This window comes from Atta cephalotes (assembly GCF_000143395.1).
Source record: "Atta cephalotes unplaced genomic scaffold scaffold00043, whole genome shotgun sequence".
In the NCBI taxonomy this organism is placed as follows: Eukaryota; Metazoa; Arthropoda; class Insecta; order Hymenoptera; family Formicidae; genus Atta; species Atta cephalotes.
The window spans coordinates 1,599,368-1,622,027 of NW_012130107.1; the positions used below are offsets into that span (position 1 = coordinate 1,599,368).

General features: G+C 27.8%; 2 protein-coding genes across 2 annotated transcripts in view; one reads left to right on the forward strand and one right to left on the reverse strand.

The window, feature by feature from the left end:
* Positions 1-369: 369 nt before the first annotated feature.
* LOC105622310 lies at positions 370-7,386 on the reverse strand. The gene is made up of 8 exons (XM_012203729.1): positions 7,167-7,386; positions 6,891-6,998; positions 6,553-6,698; positions 5,583-5,745; positions 4,261-4,417; positions 2,117-2,269; positions 991-1,420; positions 370-621 (listed from the first exon to the last, which is right to left on the reverse strand). The coding sequence occupies exons 1-8, from the start codon at positions 7,384-7,386 to the stop codon at positions 370-372; spliced, it is 1,629 nt and encodes a 542-aa protein (XP_012059119.1).
* Positions 7,387-19,392: 12,006 nt separating this feature from the next.
* Positions 19,393-22,660, forward strand: part of LOC105622311 (growth hormone secretagogue receptor type 1) — a 40,580-nt gene continuing 37,312 nt past the window's right edge. The window contains exons 1-3 of the mRNA XM_012203730.1: positions 19,393-19,483; positions 19,601-19,716; positions 20,485-20,647. Coding sequence (XP_012059120.1) covers positions 19,393-19,483; positions 19,601-19,716; positions 20,485-20,647 — 370 coding nt within the window. The remainder of the gene's footprint in view (positions 19,484-19,600; positions 19,717-20,484; positions 20,648-22,660) is intronic.

The window sequence follows — 22,660 nt, forward strand, 5'->3', positions numbered from 1 at the left end:
GCTAGCATGCGTTGAATGATTTGTTTAGTTCGTTTAGTTCGTTGATACATTATAAAAATAGAATGTAGATACGCTTCCGAAAATACTGCAGAATAATATTTATTGTTACATAGAACAATTACGAGGAACTTATTGCATCGAGTACAATAAATAAATTACAATAAAAGAAAATTATCTATCTAAAATTTATATAAAGAATATTTTATTATGATCAATTTGATTGGAGCAATATAGGTCATGAATGTCACTAGAAAACATGTTCACAATAAAATAAGATAATGAATTTTGCGTACGCTTTTAAAGTAAATTTTTTTTCTGTTTCACTAGAAATGCTCGCTTTATTTATTATTAATGCGATTCGCATTCACGTTAAACGCTTTTTTCCGATATAGTGCTCCTGTCGCTGCCTCTTCTATGTGGACTACGCAACATTCGTTGGTTACGGATGGTTATGGTCGTCGGTAATTCATTATCATTGCTCATTCTTCTTAAGCTGGTATCTCTATCCAAATGATTTTTATTCTTGGCACACTTTGGCCTTTGCACGTTCGTATAGATAAGATAAACAGCGAGAATTCCCACCAGAAACATTGCGATTCCTACGCCACTTACCGTACATACCTGTAACGTGGAAATTAGTTATATTTACGTTTCTGAACTTCTAACTTTTCGTAAAAAAAAAGCTTGAAGTTCTAAAAAAAATATCTTATTTTTTAATAGGAATAATTCTTTTTATATGATGTGCGAAGATGAATATTAATTTCGAAGATATTTTGAAAAATATAATTTTTGAGAAATTATTACAAAAGAGAAAATTTTTTGACAATTTCGGAATTTTTTTTGAATACATAATCTATTACAAAAATAACAATTTTAATTTATTGCGTAATTTATAATTTTGATATATATATGAAGTTTTAAAAAGGCTTTTTTAAATTAAGGAATCTCAGAGATTATTTACATAAAAAAAATAATGCTAAAAAACGCTACCATTATCCACCACTCGTTATCGTTCATTCCCGAAATTAAAACTTGTGTCGCCTCATTATCCTTTTCCTTTATCTTAATTTCTTTGACAGCTGTAGCGCATCTTGATTGCGGTTCATTTTCTTCTTTTAAAAGTTCTCTAAATATATACGACATATTGTTGTTGCTTCTTGGCGCTCCGTAATTTTTCTCAGTTTTTTCCGTAACGTTCTTTTCTTTTTCGTTCATTTTACTTTTATCCCAATAAACTTTTGTTTTATTCCGGTGAACAACTATATCACCCAAACATTCTAGATCACTTGTTTTTTTTTTCATAAACAGATTAAGAAACTTTGGTGCTACTTCTGATTCCTTGTTATGTGTCATTAACATGTTCGATACCATGTGATTCCATTCTAAAGCATTTATTTGATTGTTGCATTTTTTGTTTTTGCTGTAAAATGTAATCGATTCAATCTTCTTAATCAATCTTCTTCAATCGATTTTATGCAAAAAAAGTAACAGTTAAGTTGCATTTATAACATAATGTTAAAGATATATTGAGTGCCTAAGAAAAAGTCTTACTGATGATTAATTTTATTAATTTTATTATTTAAATATAATTTTTTTAATTCAGGTTTTTTCTTTTTAAATATAAAAGAAAAAAAGTTAGTTTAACTTATAAAATCAGTTAGTTAACTAATGAATAGTCAATTAATGCTAACTATCGTTGACTTACCATTTAATAATATTTAATAAGATTTCTAATTATTAGTTAATCATTGACTACTCGTTAATTGACTAATTGATTTCATAGATTAAATTAACTTTTTTCTATTTATAAATTTAATTGATACCAATAAAACCTTCCCTTAGGCACACAATGAATCTTTAACATTATATACATACATATACACACAATAGATTATACATATATATGTATGTGCATGATATTCCGTTGTGTACAACGTTTCATAAATCTTTGTCTAACTCTGCAGAGATAATTGCGATTATTTAATCATGCATATAGTCAGCTATAAATCAAATTGATAACTTTTTTAATTATTCTTGAATTACAAAAGCTATTAAATTAAATGTTATTGTTTATGATATAATCACCATCAAATAATAGAAATTTTTCAATGCTCACCATAATGCATTTAAAGCTTTTACATAAATCTTTATAGCATTTTCTAACCATCTGACTCGTTTCAATTCCTCGGCATCATATCTTATCAAATCATTATCAGGTGTCCACCATTGCGAATTCTTAACTCTCCACTCAAGACCATTAATTACATTTCTATAAAAAAAGAGCTTAATGGAATATTTCTTATCTATTATATTTGAAAATTAAAAATGTTACTTTGTAAAATAGAAATATTATTAAGATAAATTTAATTTTCCCAGACTACTAAAAATGATTTCTTACTTTCCTCTTAAGTCTACTTTAGATAATCTATTTCATATTGAATTTTTCTCCGTTCTTTTCTTTTTTGAAGAAAAATTCGATGTTGTATATATCTAAATTGTTCACTTGAAGCGGTTTTAAATACATACATGTTTTAAATATATACATGTAAAATTTCTTTTCACATTCAGAAAGAAATAAAGGAAAATATTGAAAAATTTACGAAAAAGAAACAAAAGCTCATGCTATTGTTTCAAAACAATATAAATGTCTGTTGAATTGAAAAATATTTTAACCGACATTCTGATATTTTTATGAAACATTCCAAAGGTACTTTTAACAGTAAAAACATTGTTGCAAGTAGACATAGAATGATAAAATTAATTTAGGTAACGAATAAATTTTATATTTGAATGAAAATAAGCTTTAGTTAAAAAATTTGAGATCTGTATCTTCATATTTACAATATTTTCTGTAAAATAGAATATATGCGATTTAGAGAATAACAAGATTTTTCTATGTTGATTTAAGGATGACCTCGGCGCGGCTGCTGTTCCGGAGAATGAAACGTTAAAGTGCTGAGAAAAAAGCAAGGGTACTAGCAATTCACCGTGATTTATCTAGGATCCTTAACCTCGATTGAATCCGATACATTCGACGGAAGTAGAAATCGTGATTTCAGGCATGTATTTTTATACGTGGCAGTTTAGTCGCATAATTGACACGACACGATTGATGTAAAATTATTTTAGCACATAAATATAGTTAGATGTTACTAATGATTAAAGTGAAGCTAGTAATAATAATGAGGAATATATGTGCATTTTCAATGAGAAAATTCCCCAACGTTTCTAATAATAGTGAAACATTACAATGCCAACGCAACAATGTCAATGACGCAAAAATTCAATTTCATTAATTACGTGTAATGAACCACTTTAGTTGCATTAAAATCCATTGTAATTTACAATAGATAATCTTTTCTATTCGATTACTCCATTCCTATGTGTATGCATAATTACGATTAGTAATTCATTAACATTAATGATTTTGATACAAAAATCTTAAAATATCATTTGAGAACTTATTGTCTCATTTAAAATAAAATTTCCGATTATTATGCGTCATTTGTTTTTTCTCGTCTTGTCTTGAAAAAATTAGATCCATGTCAGTTACAGAATGTGCTGTCTCATTATATAATCAAACATTTCAAATAAATAAAAACGAGAAAAATCCATAATCTCGAATGTCTCGAAATAAAATTTTAGAATCTTGAAAAATAAGAATATCGGCCATCGAAACGAGAAAACTTTATTAGACATTCATTTTTATCTAGAATAAATCTCGATATTGATGTTTTCTTATTTCACCTCGCTTTAATGCAACACTAATTAGCATAGTGCACGTAACTTTATCAAATTTGTAATTAATAATAATAAAAAAAATAACTGAGAAATATATCGTCTGTACATAATTTATATTTATTTTAAGCAATTTATAATAAGGTTATAAAAAGATACGTTAAAGATATAAATAAATACGAAATTATATGATATCATACAATTTAATATACTGTACAATTTAATTTAGAGTTTAAATAAGTTGAAAATTATTCTTTTACTCATAATTTATTATTCTTCTTTTACCCATAAAAAAATTTGTTTATTAACGCATTTAATGATCTTTTAAATTATACAATAACTGTTTAAAATATATAAAATAAATTAATATATTTGATTAAATTTGATTAAAAATTATTTTTTTAACGAGAAAATTATTATAACGAAAAGTTTTTATCGATAAAGATATATTCTTTTTTTTTAAATTAAGTATGTGAAGCATACGAAATTTACAAATAAATTTTATAAAAACAATTTACTTACCTAGAATCTTCTAAAAGCAATATAGTGTTAGTTGAATCTATACGATTCAAGTAATCTTTTAAATTTCCCTCGCTGATAATTAATATGGTTGCGTTTTTAAGTTCATTAAAAAAATTATCTTCGGGTTTTCCAATATGTACAATACGTGACATATAATCTATACCAAAAACAAAATTAATAAAATATGTATTAATTTAAAAATCTCATATTTAAATTATTTTTAATTTTTAAAATAAAAGAAATTAAAAGAAATTAAAAGAAATGTATTGAATCAAAAAGATATAAATTGGAATATAAACAAAAATTTATTTTTCAAACAATTTTAAATGGATTTTACAATAAAATTTTGAAAGTTTTGCTTGCTAATATTTAACATTAAAATATTAATATTTAATACTAAAAATATATTTAACACTAGAAATTTTTTCACATTAGTTTATGATTAAAAGAAAAATCTATGTTAAGACTACATTCTGTATGACGCCTGAGCCATAGAAAGTGCTACATCAGAAAAAATAAGAAGAAAGGTTTCTATCAAGAAATGAATAAAAAGCGTCTATTTCACATAAAGCGTGAAGATCGGAACGCATATGAGTACGGTTTATATTAAGAAAATGAGAAGAACGATTCAAGCAAGTTCAAATCGCATGAAATTAAAGAAGAAGTTATATAGCACAATATATTTTCTTCTTATAAATTTTATAGTGACATGACTGAGAACAGAGGAATCTTGATTTTCAATCCTGTTTTTCGCATTCATTTATTCATATATTATTTAATTTTCTGTAACTAAATTTGTGTAATTTATAAGTAGTGAATATTGCATTATATAGATCCTTCTAATTTTATGCGACCTGAATCGTTCTTTTTTTCTCGATATAAATCGTAATTCATATGCATTCTGACACAAACCGGTCTTCACGCTTCATACGAAATAGACCGATATATAAATCTTTCTTCATAAACCTTTTTTTTGATAGCATCTTCTACGACTCAGGCGTCGACATAGTACCAAATTTAAAAGAGATCTATTGTAATTTATCTTATTATCTTATCGTATTATCTTTGAATACTTGTTAAAGTTTAATAATAATTATCATACGAAATATCAAAGATATTCATAAAAAAAATTGCATCATTAATATTCTATACCTAGGCATATAAATGATACTTTAATCACGTGACATTTTAAAAAAATCTAAAATTTATTATAAATTTTATTATAAAAACTTTTTTGTGATATATGTATACATTATTAAAAAATATTGTACTAAAAGAGAGATATTTTATATAGAAAATAAAACATAGTTTCTTTATCATACCTTCTTTATCATTATCATGGATTATAACACACAAATTGTTCGCTATAGCATTTACCGTCAGTTTCTTTGTAATACTTTGTACGTCATCATTGTTTTCATCATCAACTTTTGTTACTAATGTAAAGGATTTCCACTTTAAAATTTCTATCATTTTCAAGATTCCCTATAAAAGAGATAATAATAATGTAATATATCTCAATCAAATCATTGATTAATATAAAGTAGTGCGTAAATAAATTTCAAATTTATCTCTATTAACCATTATGGCAAGCATAATGAAGTAACATTTATATAAAAATGTTATTAACAAAGAAAACAACGGATATAAAAGTATAAATATATTCAAATAATATAAAATAAATATGTAGTGATCCGGTCACTTGCGTATGCAATCTAAATCTAAAATAGGAACATAAGCTCGCATTCTGCGATAACAAAAGCACTAAATATTTAAATGCCGAGTTATTTTTCTGTAATTTACATCATATTCTATTTAATATCCAATCGAATTAACACAATTCAACTCTTGTATATATCGTGATTGTATATACGCTATATAATTTTTGATATATATAATAATATAACTTATGATAGAGAATATGATAAAGAATGTGATATAAAAACTTTGAATGAACTTGAATTTTTGATATAAAATCAATTTTTGCTATTGAAATTTGGAATATATAACAAAAATAAAATCGGGTGAAGAGGCAGTATGTGCATTGTAATTAAATAGCATAATTAGTATATTTGTATGTATACCGTTAGACGCATTTCAATATTGTTCTAATACAAATACTTGCGTAATAAACTGCATTATGCAAATATTACAATGAGCTCAGCATCACAGTTAATTATTAGACTTTAATCGAACTATCTCCACATCTTCAGTTTATAGAATAAAATTTTATTTTCGAGTTTATTTAGTAATTAATTTACGAATTTATTTAATAATTAATTAATAACAAACCTCCACTAAATAGGAATTTGATTCCTCCATTAAAGGGTGCAAATAGGAAGAAATTGATGGTTTCTTGATAATATGCGGCACTTTCAATATCGAAGTCACTTTGTATATCACCTCGATGTTAGCCATGGTATCCGGTCCGATAATTCCTATATAAATACAAGATACATAAATCAAACAATTACGTAAGTACCTAGGAAATATAAACTTTTGTAAAGGTATAATATTTTCAATGGCTATGTACTTTAGTTTATGAAAGAACTTTTGTCAATCGATGTAATGATCTTCGAAAATTAGTACTCGAATATTCGTAAAGCGCGTGAGACAGTCTTTGTTCCTACCTAGATAATAAGGTGGATGCAAACAGTTGACATCTGCCCATACTAAAGCTTTCATCATCGCTTTCAGAGCACCTGTTATACTTCCGCATGTATCCATAATGGTAATTTCTATACAAATATTTTGTTTCATAGTTGAATTTTTTGTTTAACTATATTGTATTTTGCTTTGTATTGGAATTATTATCCGTTTAATTGCGTATATTCAAATGATTTGATATTCAATATTACAATGTGTTTAATTGAAATGAATTATTCTACTTCATGTACTTGATTTACCAATTTCGAATCCTTCGGTTTTATTGTTGTGAATCTCTGCAAGAAGCTTGGCGGCCTCATAAAGCATAACACCTGTCGGCGATAGCATTGTACACGATGGATCATCGTGCACGCTTGTTAAAAATGAAATTTGCACTGTTTCGCCACATTCTGTACGTGCACCGCAGGTACACGCTGCTATTACCATGAAGATTACGTACCAAGATCGTGAAACTCCCATGTGTCTCAAATAAACAGATCAATACAGATGGAATCAATTGTTCTGAGATATTCCAATTGGACGTGAACGCGCGTTCTCTACTCTGTACATTTGTTTTATTATAGTAAAATATATAGATCGACATATCAATAATGATAATATTAAATAAATAAATACAGTTTTCTATCACACGCTGCACGACTCACCACAACAGCATTGTAAAAGTGATTACCAATTTTTTTCATCAAGTTAATCACAGCCACTATAATGAAAGTTAATAAATCGCCATTTAGAGTGTAATCATTCTTTTAAATGAATATCCGCGATATGATTACTTCCTCGTAGATTCGTAATTATAAATACGATAATAAATATAAATAATAATTATAAATTATAAATTATTTTACACATGGAGATGCGAAGGAAAAAAGTTCGTTGTGTGTGAGAAATAAACTAATCTACAGTATGTAATTCTGTTTGAAACGTATCACGATGTAACTTCTCTTGTGACAAATCTTACTAAACTATTCGCTTCAATTGCAGATCTTGATATTGAATCCGGAAGCTTTACAAGATAGCTGATGCGATATGCATTATGTGAAATTGTAAGGTTTTGAACGTGTCCTTGTATAGCAGAAGCTATCAATATGTAACATTTTAAGTCGTCCCGGGAAACCAGAAAACATTATAAATCTTATAAATTCTTAATAGCTTTATAACTTTATAGCTTTATAGCTTTAAACTTTATAAGAAATAATAAAATTAAAAAAAGAAATTTGATAAATTATCTATTGCTTTGCAAAATTATACTTTGTTGTTTTTTTTTCTATATTTTAATATGAATGAACATTTTTTTGTGCTTCTTCTTGTGCATTTTTTATTGTTTAGTATTATAAATTGAACAATTATTGACAAATTCTTTTTTATTAAATTATTACATTTATGAAATTGTCGATAAACTTTACGCTAACAAAATGTTGTATTTCTCAAAAATTTCTTTCTTTTAATTAACTTATTTGCTTTTCTTTAGAATACTAAAAATTAAGCACATTTATCTTTTTTGCGATTTTTTCTTTATATTTTTTTTATTTTTATTTTTTATATCAGTAATTATACTGCTTGAAAAATAAAGTTATAATAAATAAATGAATGAATTTTTGAATGTTAATAAATAAAAAAAAACAAAGTCGGATTATAAAAATCTAATTTATTTTTAAGGAATGAATACTTGTTAATAAATTTATAAATTATTAGATAAATTACGATAAATCTTTCAGTTAAAGAAAAAATAAATAAACAAATAAAAATTAAAAGATTTATTTTTTAGCTTTTAGTTTTTCTCATAAAAATTTACTTTATTAATTGCGTTAATTACTTGAAAATATTATAAAACAATATTTTTTTATTAAGTTGATTTGAGAATCTCTTTTAATTTACATATAAGCTTGTTAATATAACAAGTTGATTACAAAGAATCCTATATTTAATCCTTTTTACTCACTCATCTTCTCTTTGTATTTTCTTTTTTGTAATCATTATATGATTGTGTAAATTATTACATATTTTAAAAACATCGGGTTAATTTGATATTATACTTATTGATCTCAATATCTATCACAATTTATTATCTATATTTTTATTAGATACAATATAGGGTATCAAGTACTTATTTTTTTCTGCAACTAATATAATTTCAATGAAATTCTAATAACTATAACATACAGAGATTTTATTTAGATTGTAAGATTATTTAAATTTATTAATATATGAAATTTGAAAGATTATGGAAGCAGTATTATTTTTTTTTTAAATGATGACAAATAGTATCAGTTTATTACCTTGATTTGTTTTAAAAAATGATAAATGATGATATTATCTTGGGTTTTTCCACATGATAATATTGATAATACAGATGGCGGTAGAAATCAAGTAAACTACATTGTGTGAATAACACTATGTTGTGTGAATATTAATCCTGAGCAACACGAGATGGCACCACTATCTAATAACAATAACGATAAATTATCTTTCTACGGGGATGGTTGATTTGTATATTTGAATTCAGCGAACTTAAGAAGTTCAAGTTCATAACTTTCATATTGATACTCACATACTTTTATATATTCATATATTTATACATTACACATATTTTTGTAATGATGATTAATATTTGAGAGGAAAAATAGTAAGATAATATAAAAAAATAAATAAAAAAATAAAAATAAAATAAGTCTTATGACTTCTAAAAGATAAGTTTATTTTTACATCGTTTAAAAAATTACAATAAATTATATTTAATACTACACATTGTAATATTATATTAATAATTTTATTGTAATGAATGCATATTATTTAGCAATTTATCGGGTAATTCCACAATGCAAGTAATCTCTAAGGACTTAAATAATTTTAACTATGAAAGTGCCCCAAAAAGATAACATTATCTTATAATCAATGATTGAATATATAATGATAATTTGAGATTACTACGGATATCGGGATATGATTGAAGATATTATAAACATTTTATTTTTTTTAATAATTTTAAATAAGAAGTTTATAATTAGTACTTTGTATTATTATTAGTATTTTATATTTTGATTAAATAAATCTCATCTTTGGACTTTAATATCTTGTTTTTTTATTAAAGAGCAATATGCTGTATAATATTATTATATTATGCATGTATATTGTATATCATCTTCTCTATATGTATTTAATTTCTTCATACAAGAATTCGTATTGATGAATGAGATATAATTTGACTAAATGCCAAACGACAATTAAGAAACGTCATGTTTAATTAATGTTTTATTTTCCTTTTCGAGAAAGTAATTTAGACAATTCTTTGATGTAAATGATTGCACAGACAAATCGTATCTGCGCGACACCTACACTATATGAAGTAGACACTATCGAGTCATAATTCTTTTAATCAGGCGTGTAAACGGTTCACAAACCGATCTCTGCACTTCAAAGGCAAATAAGAAAAAGTGCGGAAGGATATATTTGCGTCCGTACTAGCCATTACTTACGTTGGCACTGGACCAACAGTAACAGTAGCGGACTTTTAAAAGCTAGAGATGCGAGACTTCCTCGTATCTCAAATATCCTCATACTGTCCAGTTGTAGGTCGATGCAGACACAGCCTGCAATCTTTATTCATCTCTATCCACACGTCCGTCGGATGTTTGATAAATCCTTTGACGAATCTTAGACGCGAACAGTTTCACGTTGAACTTCGTAAGATATATATGCTACTGGGAGAAAAAGGGATGGGAGAGAGAACGACGAAAAACTTACTTATCCCTCTCATGTTTCCTACAAACTCCACTTTACTTTCATATTACATTTGGGTTTAGGAGGGTTTATTTTAACGGTGTCAATATTACGTCAGAATCACAGCATGACACAAAGACTCTTAGGCAATGCAAATTAGGACAATGCAATGATTTTTAATGATAAGATTAATAATTGTCATTTCTAATAATTTGTTGATAACTGTACAATATTTATTTTATGATTTCGTAATCTTTAGAAATTTCTTGTCATTAAGAAATCTAAGTATTATTATATATTTATCTATAAGGATGTCAATTATCTCACTTCTTCACATATATTTCAAACTTGTCGCTGACGTAATCTAAATTTATTGCAATTTTGCGATATCGCTAATGGAGCTAAAGTGGATCACTTCCAAAATTAACGATATTTGAAACAGAGTTGTGGGTAAAGTATTGCAAGAAGATGCAAATAAATAAAAAATTTTATATGCATGTAGAATACATTTTACATATTAGATTAATATAATAATTTTTTACTTTTTTCTCTTATTTTCTCTCTATTTTTCTTTTCTTTATCATCGCAAGTAATTTAATTCGATCGCAAGAAATCACAAATGTCGATAAATTATTGTTACTAGTTTTGGCTCCGATCCGTTCAATATTTACTTTATGACTTCTTTATGCCATCACGTGTTCCACAACACATTTGAAATATGACATTGGCTCGTAAAAAGGATAGATTCAGGACAAGTGTATTACAATCACGAATATTAGCGAAAAATGAACACATATTAATGTTACTAACAATAAGAAATTTTGATCTGAATAAAGAAGTTAAGAAAAAGATATGAAATGCTTTAAAATAAAACAAATAAAGTTGATTCCAAAATATTTAATGGAAGTAATAAAAGATACTAGTTTTAGATCACCCTGAGATTCTAGGACAAGAGTTATGACGGGCAGACAGACATGCGAAGTCATCCATTCCGGTCTGTGTATTCCCGTTTAACTAACGCTCTTCTCACACGCATCGCTGAATGATCACACGCGTAAAAATCAGTGTCAGTATCTTCGTGTCGTAACTCTTTTGCGAGACTTCTGATTTCGGCTGCGACATTGCGATGCCTCCGCAACGTTAACGTTGACAAATGCTCGCGAAAGTTTATCTGTAATCGACCGGAAACGTGAAGACTGGCCTAGATTTCGTTGTGTAAACTTTCCAACAAAAAAAAAACGTAATATTGCAAGTGAATGCTTTCACTGTCGATAGTCTTATTATGAATCCATCCAAGATGCAATAAAACATTAATTACATGTTTTTATTAAGTGAGTAGGAATGAAGTCAGTTCATAGGTAATCTGCATGCGACTTTAACTATTATACATTTATAAATTTTAGATTTAAAGCAGATTTCTTACAGATTTATTTTTGTCCTGAACTTCTCGTGTAATGCATTTTATGATTACACGTTCCAATATTAAACGAGGTTAATGGATAAACCGTTGAATTACGTTCGCTGTCATTCATTATAACTGTCGCGTCGACATTTTTCTTTGCTCGGCATAATCGGGTCGCTTTACGAGCTTTGTTGTTGCTTCTCTAGCCGTCGGCACACTCGACTAGCATGCGGATAAAAAAATTTTCGCGCCGTTTAGCAAGAACGACATGCAACGGATCTTCAGCCGTGGAAGCGCCACGGCTGGCTGGAGAGATCGGAGTGTTGCATGCGCGTGACCCAATATGGAGAAATTGAGTCTCTCCCCGTTATATACCTACGTATTATTCATCAACCGCTCAAGTGGCAATGCTAAGATTGATTGACTAGGCGATCGGCGATAAGTAGAATACTGCATTCTTCGCGAATAAACGCGCAATCATTGATCATCTCTTCGATCATTATCCGCGGATGCAAACTGTTGAAAGAATAACATGTTTTATATCCGATTACTCAGAGATAATATATATATTATTATATATATAGATTATACATAGATATTATATAAATATAATGAAATGAATGAGACTTTTTAATGAATTATCGATGAAAACTTTTCATTTTTAATTTGCATTATTATTTTATGTCGATTAATACAAAACAAATAAATAATAATAAATCGGGACAATACACCATAATTATAGTGCAATTCTGTTTTATTTATCGACAATTTGAGAAGTATTTTATTGTTTGTCACAGTTAAAATGTTAAATAATCGCGATGCAAAATTTAATGATAGCTTGAATGAATTGTTGTCACATACACATATCATCACGTTCTCAATTAAGCACAGATATTCACTGATCCTACTTACGTCAACAATGTACAAGCATATATGTATAGATTAGACTGTACTTCCACTTGGTCTGTACTTCCACTTTTTAAAAACAAGTAAAATTGGAAATTGATAGCTTAATATTGAGAATAATAGTGTTTGTTTTAGTATTATTTCATTTCCTTTACACAAATTAACTGATCAGTTTAACTTACTGGTCAGTTTATTATTGAAAAACGGTAATTAATTACTTATTCGTAATACTGAACAATGCTTTTAATACTTAAAATAAGTAATTAATTATTGTCTTTCAGTATTAAATTGGCTAGTATTAATTAGTTTCTGGAAGGATTTATTTAGCAAAAGAATATAATTGTGAAATCGAGTAAGAAAAGTATTTAAAAAAATAAGATGTGATAATACTATTAATATCCTTTATATCTAGATTTAACCTTCTTTTCGCGGAAGAGAATGCAGTTACTCTTTTTTTAAAGTACTTTTTTTTTATAAAACTTTTATAATTAAAAAATTAAAAAAATATTACAAAAAATAAAAAAGGTTTTGTTTATCAACAAAGGTAGAAAACTAAAAAGAAAAACTAAGAGAGATTATTCTTATATATTTTATACATTTGTACAATTTTATGACAAAAGTTAATGAATTGATATTAATATTATTATAATAACTAGGATTAATATTATTATAATAACTAGGATAAGAACAAAATTTTTTGGTTTTTTTAGGATGAATGATCGGATAAATGAATAAATATTCGAAAACGAATGCGTGATTAACGAGTCTCATTTATTATGAACACATTGCCGAATCGTACCAAGCTTTATCAGAGAGCCATTTTTCAGACATCTGCGATGGTTAAAACAATCGTACAGAGCTATTTGTAAACGCAGTAGCTTATCGAATGATGAAACCTACGTGTATCATATACGCAGCAGACTCATGGGAATTTGTAAATTGTTGTCGAAATCCCGGGGAATTTCTCGTATGAATTTGGCGCTGATTATGTGACCTAGTTTAACATGAACGTCACTGACGTCTTTCTATATTGATATATTGATAAATAAAATCTGTTAATGTTGACGTGACAGTTTATGATACACGATGTCTACGATGCTGATTAGATTTCTCATCGTGTAATTGTAACGTTTTCAGGATACTGAAATTCAGAATATCCTTGGAACTTTCTATAAGACGTCCTTAAAATCTCGTGGGACGGAAATAGAACGTCCTGAGAACTCAGTATCCGTCTTGTAAAGGATAGTGATTAAAATTATATTCATAAAAGTTAGTCTAGCACTCAAATAATTATTAAGTATAATATTGCATATAAAGTCAGTTCATAATAATATAATTTAGATAATTTTTTTGAAAAGATCAAATGAATGTAATTATATAAATGTTTCTCAAAAGAAAATAATATTATAACTGATACAAATATGAGAAATTTAAAGAAGAGAAAATGTTAAAAACTGTTGTTAAACTTAGTATTTCTACATTATATATTGTTAACCTTTTACCAACCATATTGAATTTAAAAGCACAGTCGTTATTTTAAATGCGAATTTTAGTAGAAAAATTTAAATATAAAATAAATAAAATGCGATCTAATTTTTATGACAGTAAAAGATTGTTATTAAAGCTTTTATAAGTATGTAAGAAAATTTTTTCAAATTTTGTACACTCCGGAAGAATATAAAAATCTGCACTGAAATTCACAGATCCAGGATGAAAAATGAAAATTTCACTGCCAATAGGAAGTTAATGCAGCAGTAACATGCTACAATATTGGTGTTGCAGTATTGATGTGTAACAGACTGTTTCTATCATTCGAGAATTATTGATACAGATATCGATTTAAAATTTTTAAAGACATGAGAAAATAGATCAGTTGATATTTGTATCAAAAATTCTGGAATGAGAGGAAACATCCGTTATGCATTAATATTGCAACAGCAACGTTGTAACATGTTACTGCTGCATTAACGTAGACTGCTTTTCCAACGGTTGATTTAAATCCATATGCATCACTGAAATTATATCGTTAGTTATCTGTGCCGCATGAGTTTTGGCGACACGCATGTCTATTCGAAAAAGCTAGATTTCTATTTGTATAAGCACATTGAATGTAGCGTTGGTGGACGTATCGTAAATATAAATAGTTGATAAGACTGATTTAGTCAATTTATTCATCAGACAAACTTATTATACATAACTAATCGAGCCAATTATGCAGATATTATTTGTGTAAAATAATTAATTATAATATTATTACGTATAAGTGTAACAAAATTACGAGATAGAATGTATAGTATAAAATATTAATGCATATATATATAATTAAAACTAAACAATACAAAATAATTATATAATAGATTTCTGCAACAATACATAATAAGTTTTTATAGTTTTATACTTTTTTAAGATATTTGTCAATTAAAATACACAAAATATGAGTTTTTTAGTTGAATTATTCATACTACAAGTATTAAATAAACTTTCAAAATCTCACAGATCCGCATTGCATCTGAAAATTATTTTTAGATGAAAGTTTCCTAACAAAGAGGTATATATATATATACATACATATATACATATATATACACATATATTCATATATATATATATACATATATATATATATATATATACATATATATATATATATATATACATATATATATATATATACATATATATATATATATATATATGTATATATACATAATTAATAGTGCAAGCTCTAATTGATGTTGCTAAGATCAAAGATCTATTTTTATACACTTACTTTGTGATGAAGATACTTCTTAATTATCAAAGCAACGAAGATTGTAATTTCATGATGCTGTTAATTCAAAGCGTTTTAAAATATATGGACGAGAAAGTATAGTTTGTTTTTAATTATTTAATTTAAATTTTTGTTGGAAAAATAATTAATTCTATTATTATGATCAGAATACATCTTTTTTATTATTATTTCTTATTTTTACATATATTTAATATTTCCGTTAAATTACATATAAGAAGTGTTCCAAAGTTATTACAATTTTTTTTAATCAGTTGTAAAATATTTTAATTTTTTTCATAATTTCTTATCTCATGCCGCATTTTTTAATCTTTTAAAAACAATTCTAATAAGTAAAGTGCATTTCTCATTAATAAAAAATTGTAAATATAAATTTATTTTTTAAATGTTTTTTTTGTGATTATATATACTTTGCATTATATAATGCAATAAATTTATATACTTCATATATATATATAAAAATCTAATAACAATTATGTTTTCGTATTAGATTGCAATTGTACTTTTCAACTTGTATCATTTCTGAAAAGAAATTAAAAAATATAGTAGTTGCGATGTGTGTGCGCCGACAATTTATTTCGTAAAATAAATTGCCTTTAATAATGCGTGCCGTCGCTTCATCGCACTTTGCTTCAAAGCGAGGCGCATAAGAATGTCCCAAATTGACTACAATGCGCACAGAGAGGATTGACAGCGAGAGATTTAATGGAATGCGCTTGGTTTCCTAATACGGAACCGTGTTTATTGCCGCTTCTTTCATACTTTAGTATAACCGTTACTAGCCTATATCATAAAAGGTATAATATGAGAAATTGGCATGAAAAAAAGGAACAGAAATAATAATAATTATCTTTCTAAACTCTTTAGAGTGGAGTCTCATTTTAAAAGAGAAAATTCTGCCATTTTTGAAAAATTCCCAATTTTTTGAAAGTTCTCTTTCTTTCTATAAAAATACAAAAATACAAAAATACAGAAATTAATAATTATAAATGAATTTATAATGAACAATATAATAACAATAATAATAAAATGTTATATTTAAAATGTCAATATTTAAAACAATTATTTTGATTTATTGATGTCTAAAAATTGAATGAAGTTGAATTGCTTCGTTAAATTTGTTAATGATCCATACTTAAAATTAGAATTAATAAATATAATCTATTAGATAATTAATTTAAACAAAATTATTTAATTAATTATTATTATAATTTTTTTAAATTTTAGGTAGATCACTAATTACATTGGAAAATCAATTTTTTAGACTAAAATTCATTTATCTTAAAATCATATTATAATAAAGTATAAAATAAGCTTCATAATAGAACAGCACGCAATTATTTTAATTTGAAAATTTATGTGGGAAAATTGTTAGAACATTAATATGAATGTTATGAAATAACAATTAAATTAAGTTCTACCTAGTTATATATTTTATGATATTTAAAAAGAGAGATGATGATAATTTATTAATTATCACAGATTCACGTGTGATAAAAAAAATACTGTAATGATGAAAAGAGCGCGCATGCTCTCGACGAAAGGGAGGCGCATTCGAGAGTTTGTGGCCAGTTGAGTTCCGTGTTCCATTCAGTTTACCGGCACTATTTGCACGGTTCGGGTTCCTTCTAACACGTGCAGCTTGACGGACCGATGATGACAGGAAACGCATGGCTGCAATGCCATCTTAATTTTAATCAATTGCAGTTGTCGATGGGCGTTGAAACGGAAGTCACGAGTCTGTGTATAAGCAAGGAACATGTTTCGAACCACCTGTGAAGGCAACCTGACGAGAATTACAATCGAAACGTTGCGTTGCGTGAAATTCGATAACATGGATACACTAATCTGAGTGAATCCTCAATCGTGGATTTATTTGCGTCAAAATTGTGAGTGACATCTCGTTGTGCGATGTACAAATTGTCCATACTCGATAGAAACAAAATAAATCATATTTAATATAAAACAAGTAAGAGTTAAAGCCTACAACATTAAAATCATGTTCAATTCTAGGAAATGCGATAGCGAGTATATGTGATCTGATTGAATTACTTAAAATTAATAAATTGATGATAAATTATCGATTCCAGGCAGATTGAATTGGCGATCCATTAGAATTGAATTAATCGTCAGATCAGAAAGTTTGATTTTTGAAAGAAAAATAATTAAGAAAATGATTAAAGTCTTACTAGTTACTTAGCCGACAGTTCATTAAGTTCGTCTCTTCTAGGAGATTGTTGAATCGGTTTTCTCATTAATTACAAACAATGTTGATTTGCGCAATCCTGTTCGATATTGGAATTGCTGTACCAGAAAGAATTTTTGTTAAATGACATGGAACGTATTTTGTCAATGAAAGCAATTGCTCGTAGAATCTAGAATCCTGTTACCGCGAATTTAATCACGTATGTTGATCAATCGTAGATTTTGAATATGAAATATGCGGAATGCTTGCGCAATTGCAGTAGCTTGTTGATAATGGAAATGTGAATTCTATTTAAGATCGAATGGTAAATATTTAAACTTTCGATGATTCTTCTGGCGAACTCGAGAGACGCTAGAGATATTGCTGTAGAGCATTCTTGTTTCTAACTCGTCTCTAACACTTGATAAGTAATTTTTTTATGAGAAATTACGCAGAAATGGAAATAGAATTTTATTTTTAAGATTTTTATGAAGATAATGCAAAAAGGAGCTTTGCTGAACAAATTTAATATTAGTTTATAATAAATTTAATATATTTTTTTTAATTCAATCCGGTAAAAAAGTTTTGCAGTAAAAGCATTTAATACATATCGTTTTATTTGAATGAGACTATACATTCAACAAACGAAAGTTTTCTGTTAAAGTTACTCATAAGTAAAGCTATATCTAAAGTGTGAGAAAGTTAATAATGTTAATCAGACACGGAATACGCTTCCTCGAATCGCGAATTCTCATCAAAATTATAGAAGATAAACATTCGTCCAAAGCTTTCTGCAAATTAACATTTTCACCGTCTCTGATCTATCCGATCAAAGCATTAATTCCCATTGGAATTCCCGTTTTAAATGAAGAAGCTAATCATTTTGCGAAATGATCAAATTCTCGCTATCTCGTTGAGAGCTTTCCACACTGTATCGAGATAATTAATGGTGATTGTATCGCGACGAGAGACTTGATGATGTCACTTAACATTTCCAAATCGGCGAAAGTGGTGGCTATTTTAAAACAGACGAAAACGGTAAGCCGGATTCGCGTCGCGAAACACCGTGGTGCTATTGCGCACCTGCGATTCCTAATGGATTTTCTCAGGCTGCAACCCAACACACGACAATCCGTCATCGAAACACACGAAACTCCAATGCCGAAAATTGTCGCGGCACGACGGAAAGTGCTACCGACATTAAAATTAAAATTCCTTCTTCGAAAATGCAAGAGAAACCGACATAATCGTGCTTGTATGTAAAACCTGTAAATACATAACTCAAACGGCGAGCTACCTGATACCTCCCTCCACCTAAGTGAAAATACGTGATAGCGTGAACGTATCATGTCACGAGGATACGTTGATAGTGGAAGAATATGAAATAGTCTAAAAAACGAGAAAAGACCAGCGGAAAAACAACGGAAGAACAAAAGCAAGGTGCACTTTAATTCTACATTTGAAAACATGCTGACAACGATGTCTACTGTCGCGTTCGAATTGAATTCGTCTTATTATACGACGGCGATCGGTAACAGCGCGCTCGATGGATTCTCAGGTACTCTCAAGATTATATAGTCGTAAAACGATAGTACTACATTAATTAAAAACTCGGGATACTTATCGTGAAATATGTCTAAAGGATCTTAAGTATCTTGTAATTATATAATTTCAGTAATCGAGTCGGAGAATGCTACTTCTGCGCTGTACATGCTGCCTGCCTACATACGAACGACTTCGATGGTTACTTGCATTATTGTAATGATCCTGGGGATAGTAGGCAATCTAATGGTAATTTTAATTTACATTTTATTAATATCGAATACAAGTAATATACTTACGTTAAATTCCGCGGATGTTGATGTAGCGGACCTAAATATTTATATCGCGATATAATTCGTAACCAATATATACTAAATGAAGTTAAAGTAAACGCAAGCGACTCTGAATTTGAGTTTTCTTCAGTGCGAAAGTCAAATATAAATTACATAATATTTGGATTTTAGTAATTTGAAATAAAATAAAATAATAATATTAGTGGGAGATTCCAAGAATAAATTAAATCTAATACAAGTAAAATGCCTGTGAGGACTTAAATTCCGAAATTTTTACGTTTACTTTAACTTATTTGGTAAGTACATCTCAATTGGTTGCGAATTACATCTATTGCAATGTGAATATTTAATTTACGTACCAACATTCCCCTTACAAAAATCTAATACTGGCAAATTTATTATTGAATGATAATTAATTATTTATGTTGGAATACAAAAAGTATTAAATAACAGTGCTTTTAATTACTTAGAATAATTACTGTCTATTGATTAGTATTAGATTTCTGTAAAGGTTGGAGGCTCACATAGGTATTTTACTTGTATTAGACATATTTTTGGAGCCTATTAATATTATTTTATTTCAATTTATTAATATCTGTTGCAATTGTATTTACAATCAATGAAACATCAAGAATTTAATCGCTATTTTTATTTACAATTCATATCACTATCGATGTATCAATCTTTAAAATCGGTTGTTGTAGCTCTCGCGTGTAATTCTCAGGTGCCGTTGGTCGTGTTACGGGGAAAAGACATGAGGAACAGCACAAACATCTTCCTGGTGAATCTGAGTGTCGCTGACCTCTGCGTGCTCGTGATTTGTACGCCTACAGTGTTAATCGAAGTCAATTCTGGCCCGCAAATCTGGCCGCTCGGCGAGCATATGTGTAAGTTCAAACCAATTGTGTAAAAAAGCATGACGTATTTTGGTATAGATATCTATTCCTATCATCATCACCGCGTGCAGCAGCCACTCGACATGGCGCAATGATTTGTCAGGTCGGTTAAATCCAAAAATACCGAACATCACATATTTTTTCAACGGACATTGATAAACCCATGTCATTCTTTTTTCTTTTTATGAGCCCACGCATGGCTCATCATTGCTAACACACACACATTTCTGTTGCGTCACGGAGGCTCGAATATTCGAACCAATTCTCGCTACAAATTCACCGGAATTTCAGTTCACGATGGCATATCGCAAATACGTTATTCATTCTCTAAAATGTTAGCATGCACGAAAAGCAAATTATGGTAATACTCATACATTGATGTAGTTATCTTATCATATTTTTTATCTACTTTTATTCTTTGAGTTATTATGTCAAAATGAGTTTATACAGATTTCATCTAGTTTTATCACGCATTGGCCATGATGCAATGCAATATCTGAATAACATACATGTATAATGTGCATTTATAAATATGCATGTATATCACTATATGTATAACATGTACATATATTTAACACATGATAAATTGATAATATACATGTTAATTACTAAAATAATTAAAAATTACTAAATAAATAATATTAATTTCTATAATGCGACAATTAAAATTCTAACTAACTCTTAGTTGAAGATACGTTAAAATATCTACATTTCGACTATAAGGAGAAAAATTTTAAATTCGATGCTATGATTAATTGTGCGTGTACATGTTTTATAGGAAGTAGGAAAAACGCACTTTTTTTGGTTGCAATTTAAACGTCAATATCGTTGGACGCTAAAAGGATAATTTAATTGATTTTTTAGTTTGTTTCGCATTGCGGTGGAATGATGGATGCAAACTTTTATCTGGAGTGAACGGAAACATTGCATCGCAGAAGCATTGCTGATTTTTTAAAATTGACAGAAAGTATCCAATCTCATTTCTTTATTGAACTGACGAAAGGGGAAAAATGTCATGTCTTTTTTCCCTACATGTCATACATTGCAGATCTATCAATGTGCTCACAGATACGCGATTAAATTGCAAACTCGGCGGATCGATGTTAAATCTAACTTAATTTCATTCCATTTTTCTCAGATCATATCATTTGTTTGAGATAATGTTGCCCGAGAACAATAGGAATTGTTTTTACATACAAAATGTCGTTCTACTGAATGTCATTGCGGTGGTTGTTGATAATTTTGTTTTTTTTAACTTTTTTAATATTTATTCAAATTTATTTTTCGAATTGACATATAAATAAATCTTTTTATTCTATATATTAATATCTAATATAATTGATTTTCCATATATCTAATATAATTTGATTTTCCATATTTATCCGAATTGTAATAAAATTTGTGGTTAGGTTTAATAATCAATTTTTTTGTACATATAATAAATTAAATACATTAAATTAAGAAATGAATTAAATTTAACTACATGTTGTATTTTAATGTATTTATTTTTATTTTATATATTTCTCTGTTTTTTATTTTCAAAAGCAATCTTTATAAGCCTTTTTTGAAATTATTAATTGTATCGCATGGAGAAAACTTTAGAGAGGACCAATTGGCTAACCAATTTGGCTAGTTAATATTGGCGATTAAATTATTTTCGAAAAATCGATGTTGTCTCTATACGAAACGAGAATGCCCTACTTTTGTAGCGTTAGTTTCTTGATAATCTATATTGCAGGAATATATAAGGAAGAAGAAGGAGACAAAAAAGAGGGAGGTTTAGAAATCCTTTTGAAATATCAGTGAAATATGAGTGATCGTACTACAGCCATTCAAACTTTTATGAGCTTAGTACGAAGATGCGAAAATATCTTGTGAGAGAAAAATGCTGTCGACATAAAAATAGTTTTAATCCTTTTCTCCATTGTGCACATGTATCGTTGAAAAATCATAATTATTATTATATATCATTATTAAAACCTAGTGATTACTGCTTAATTAAAA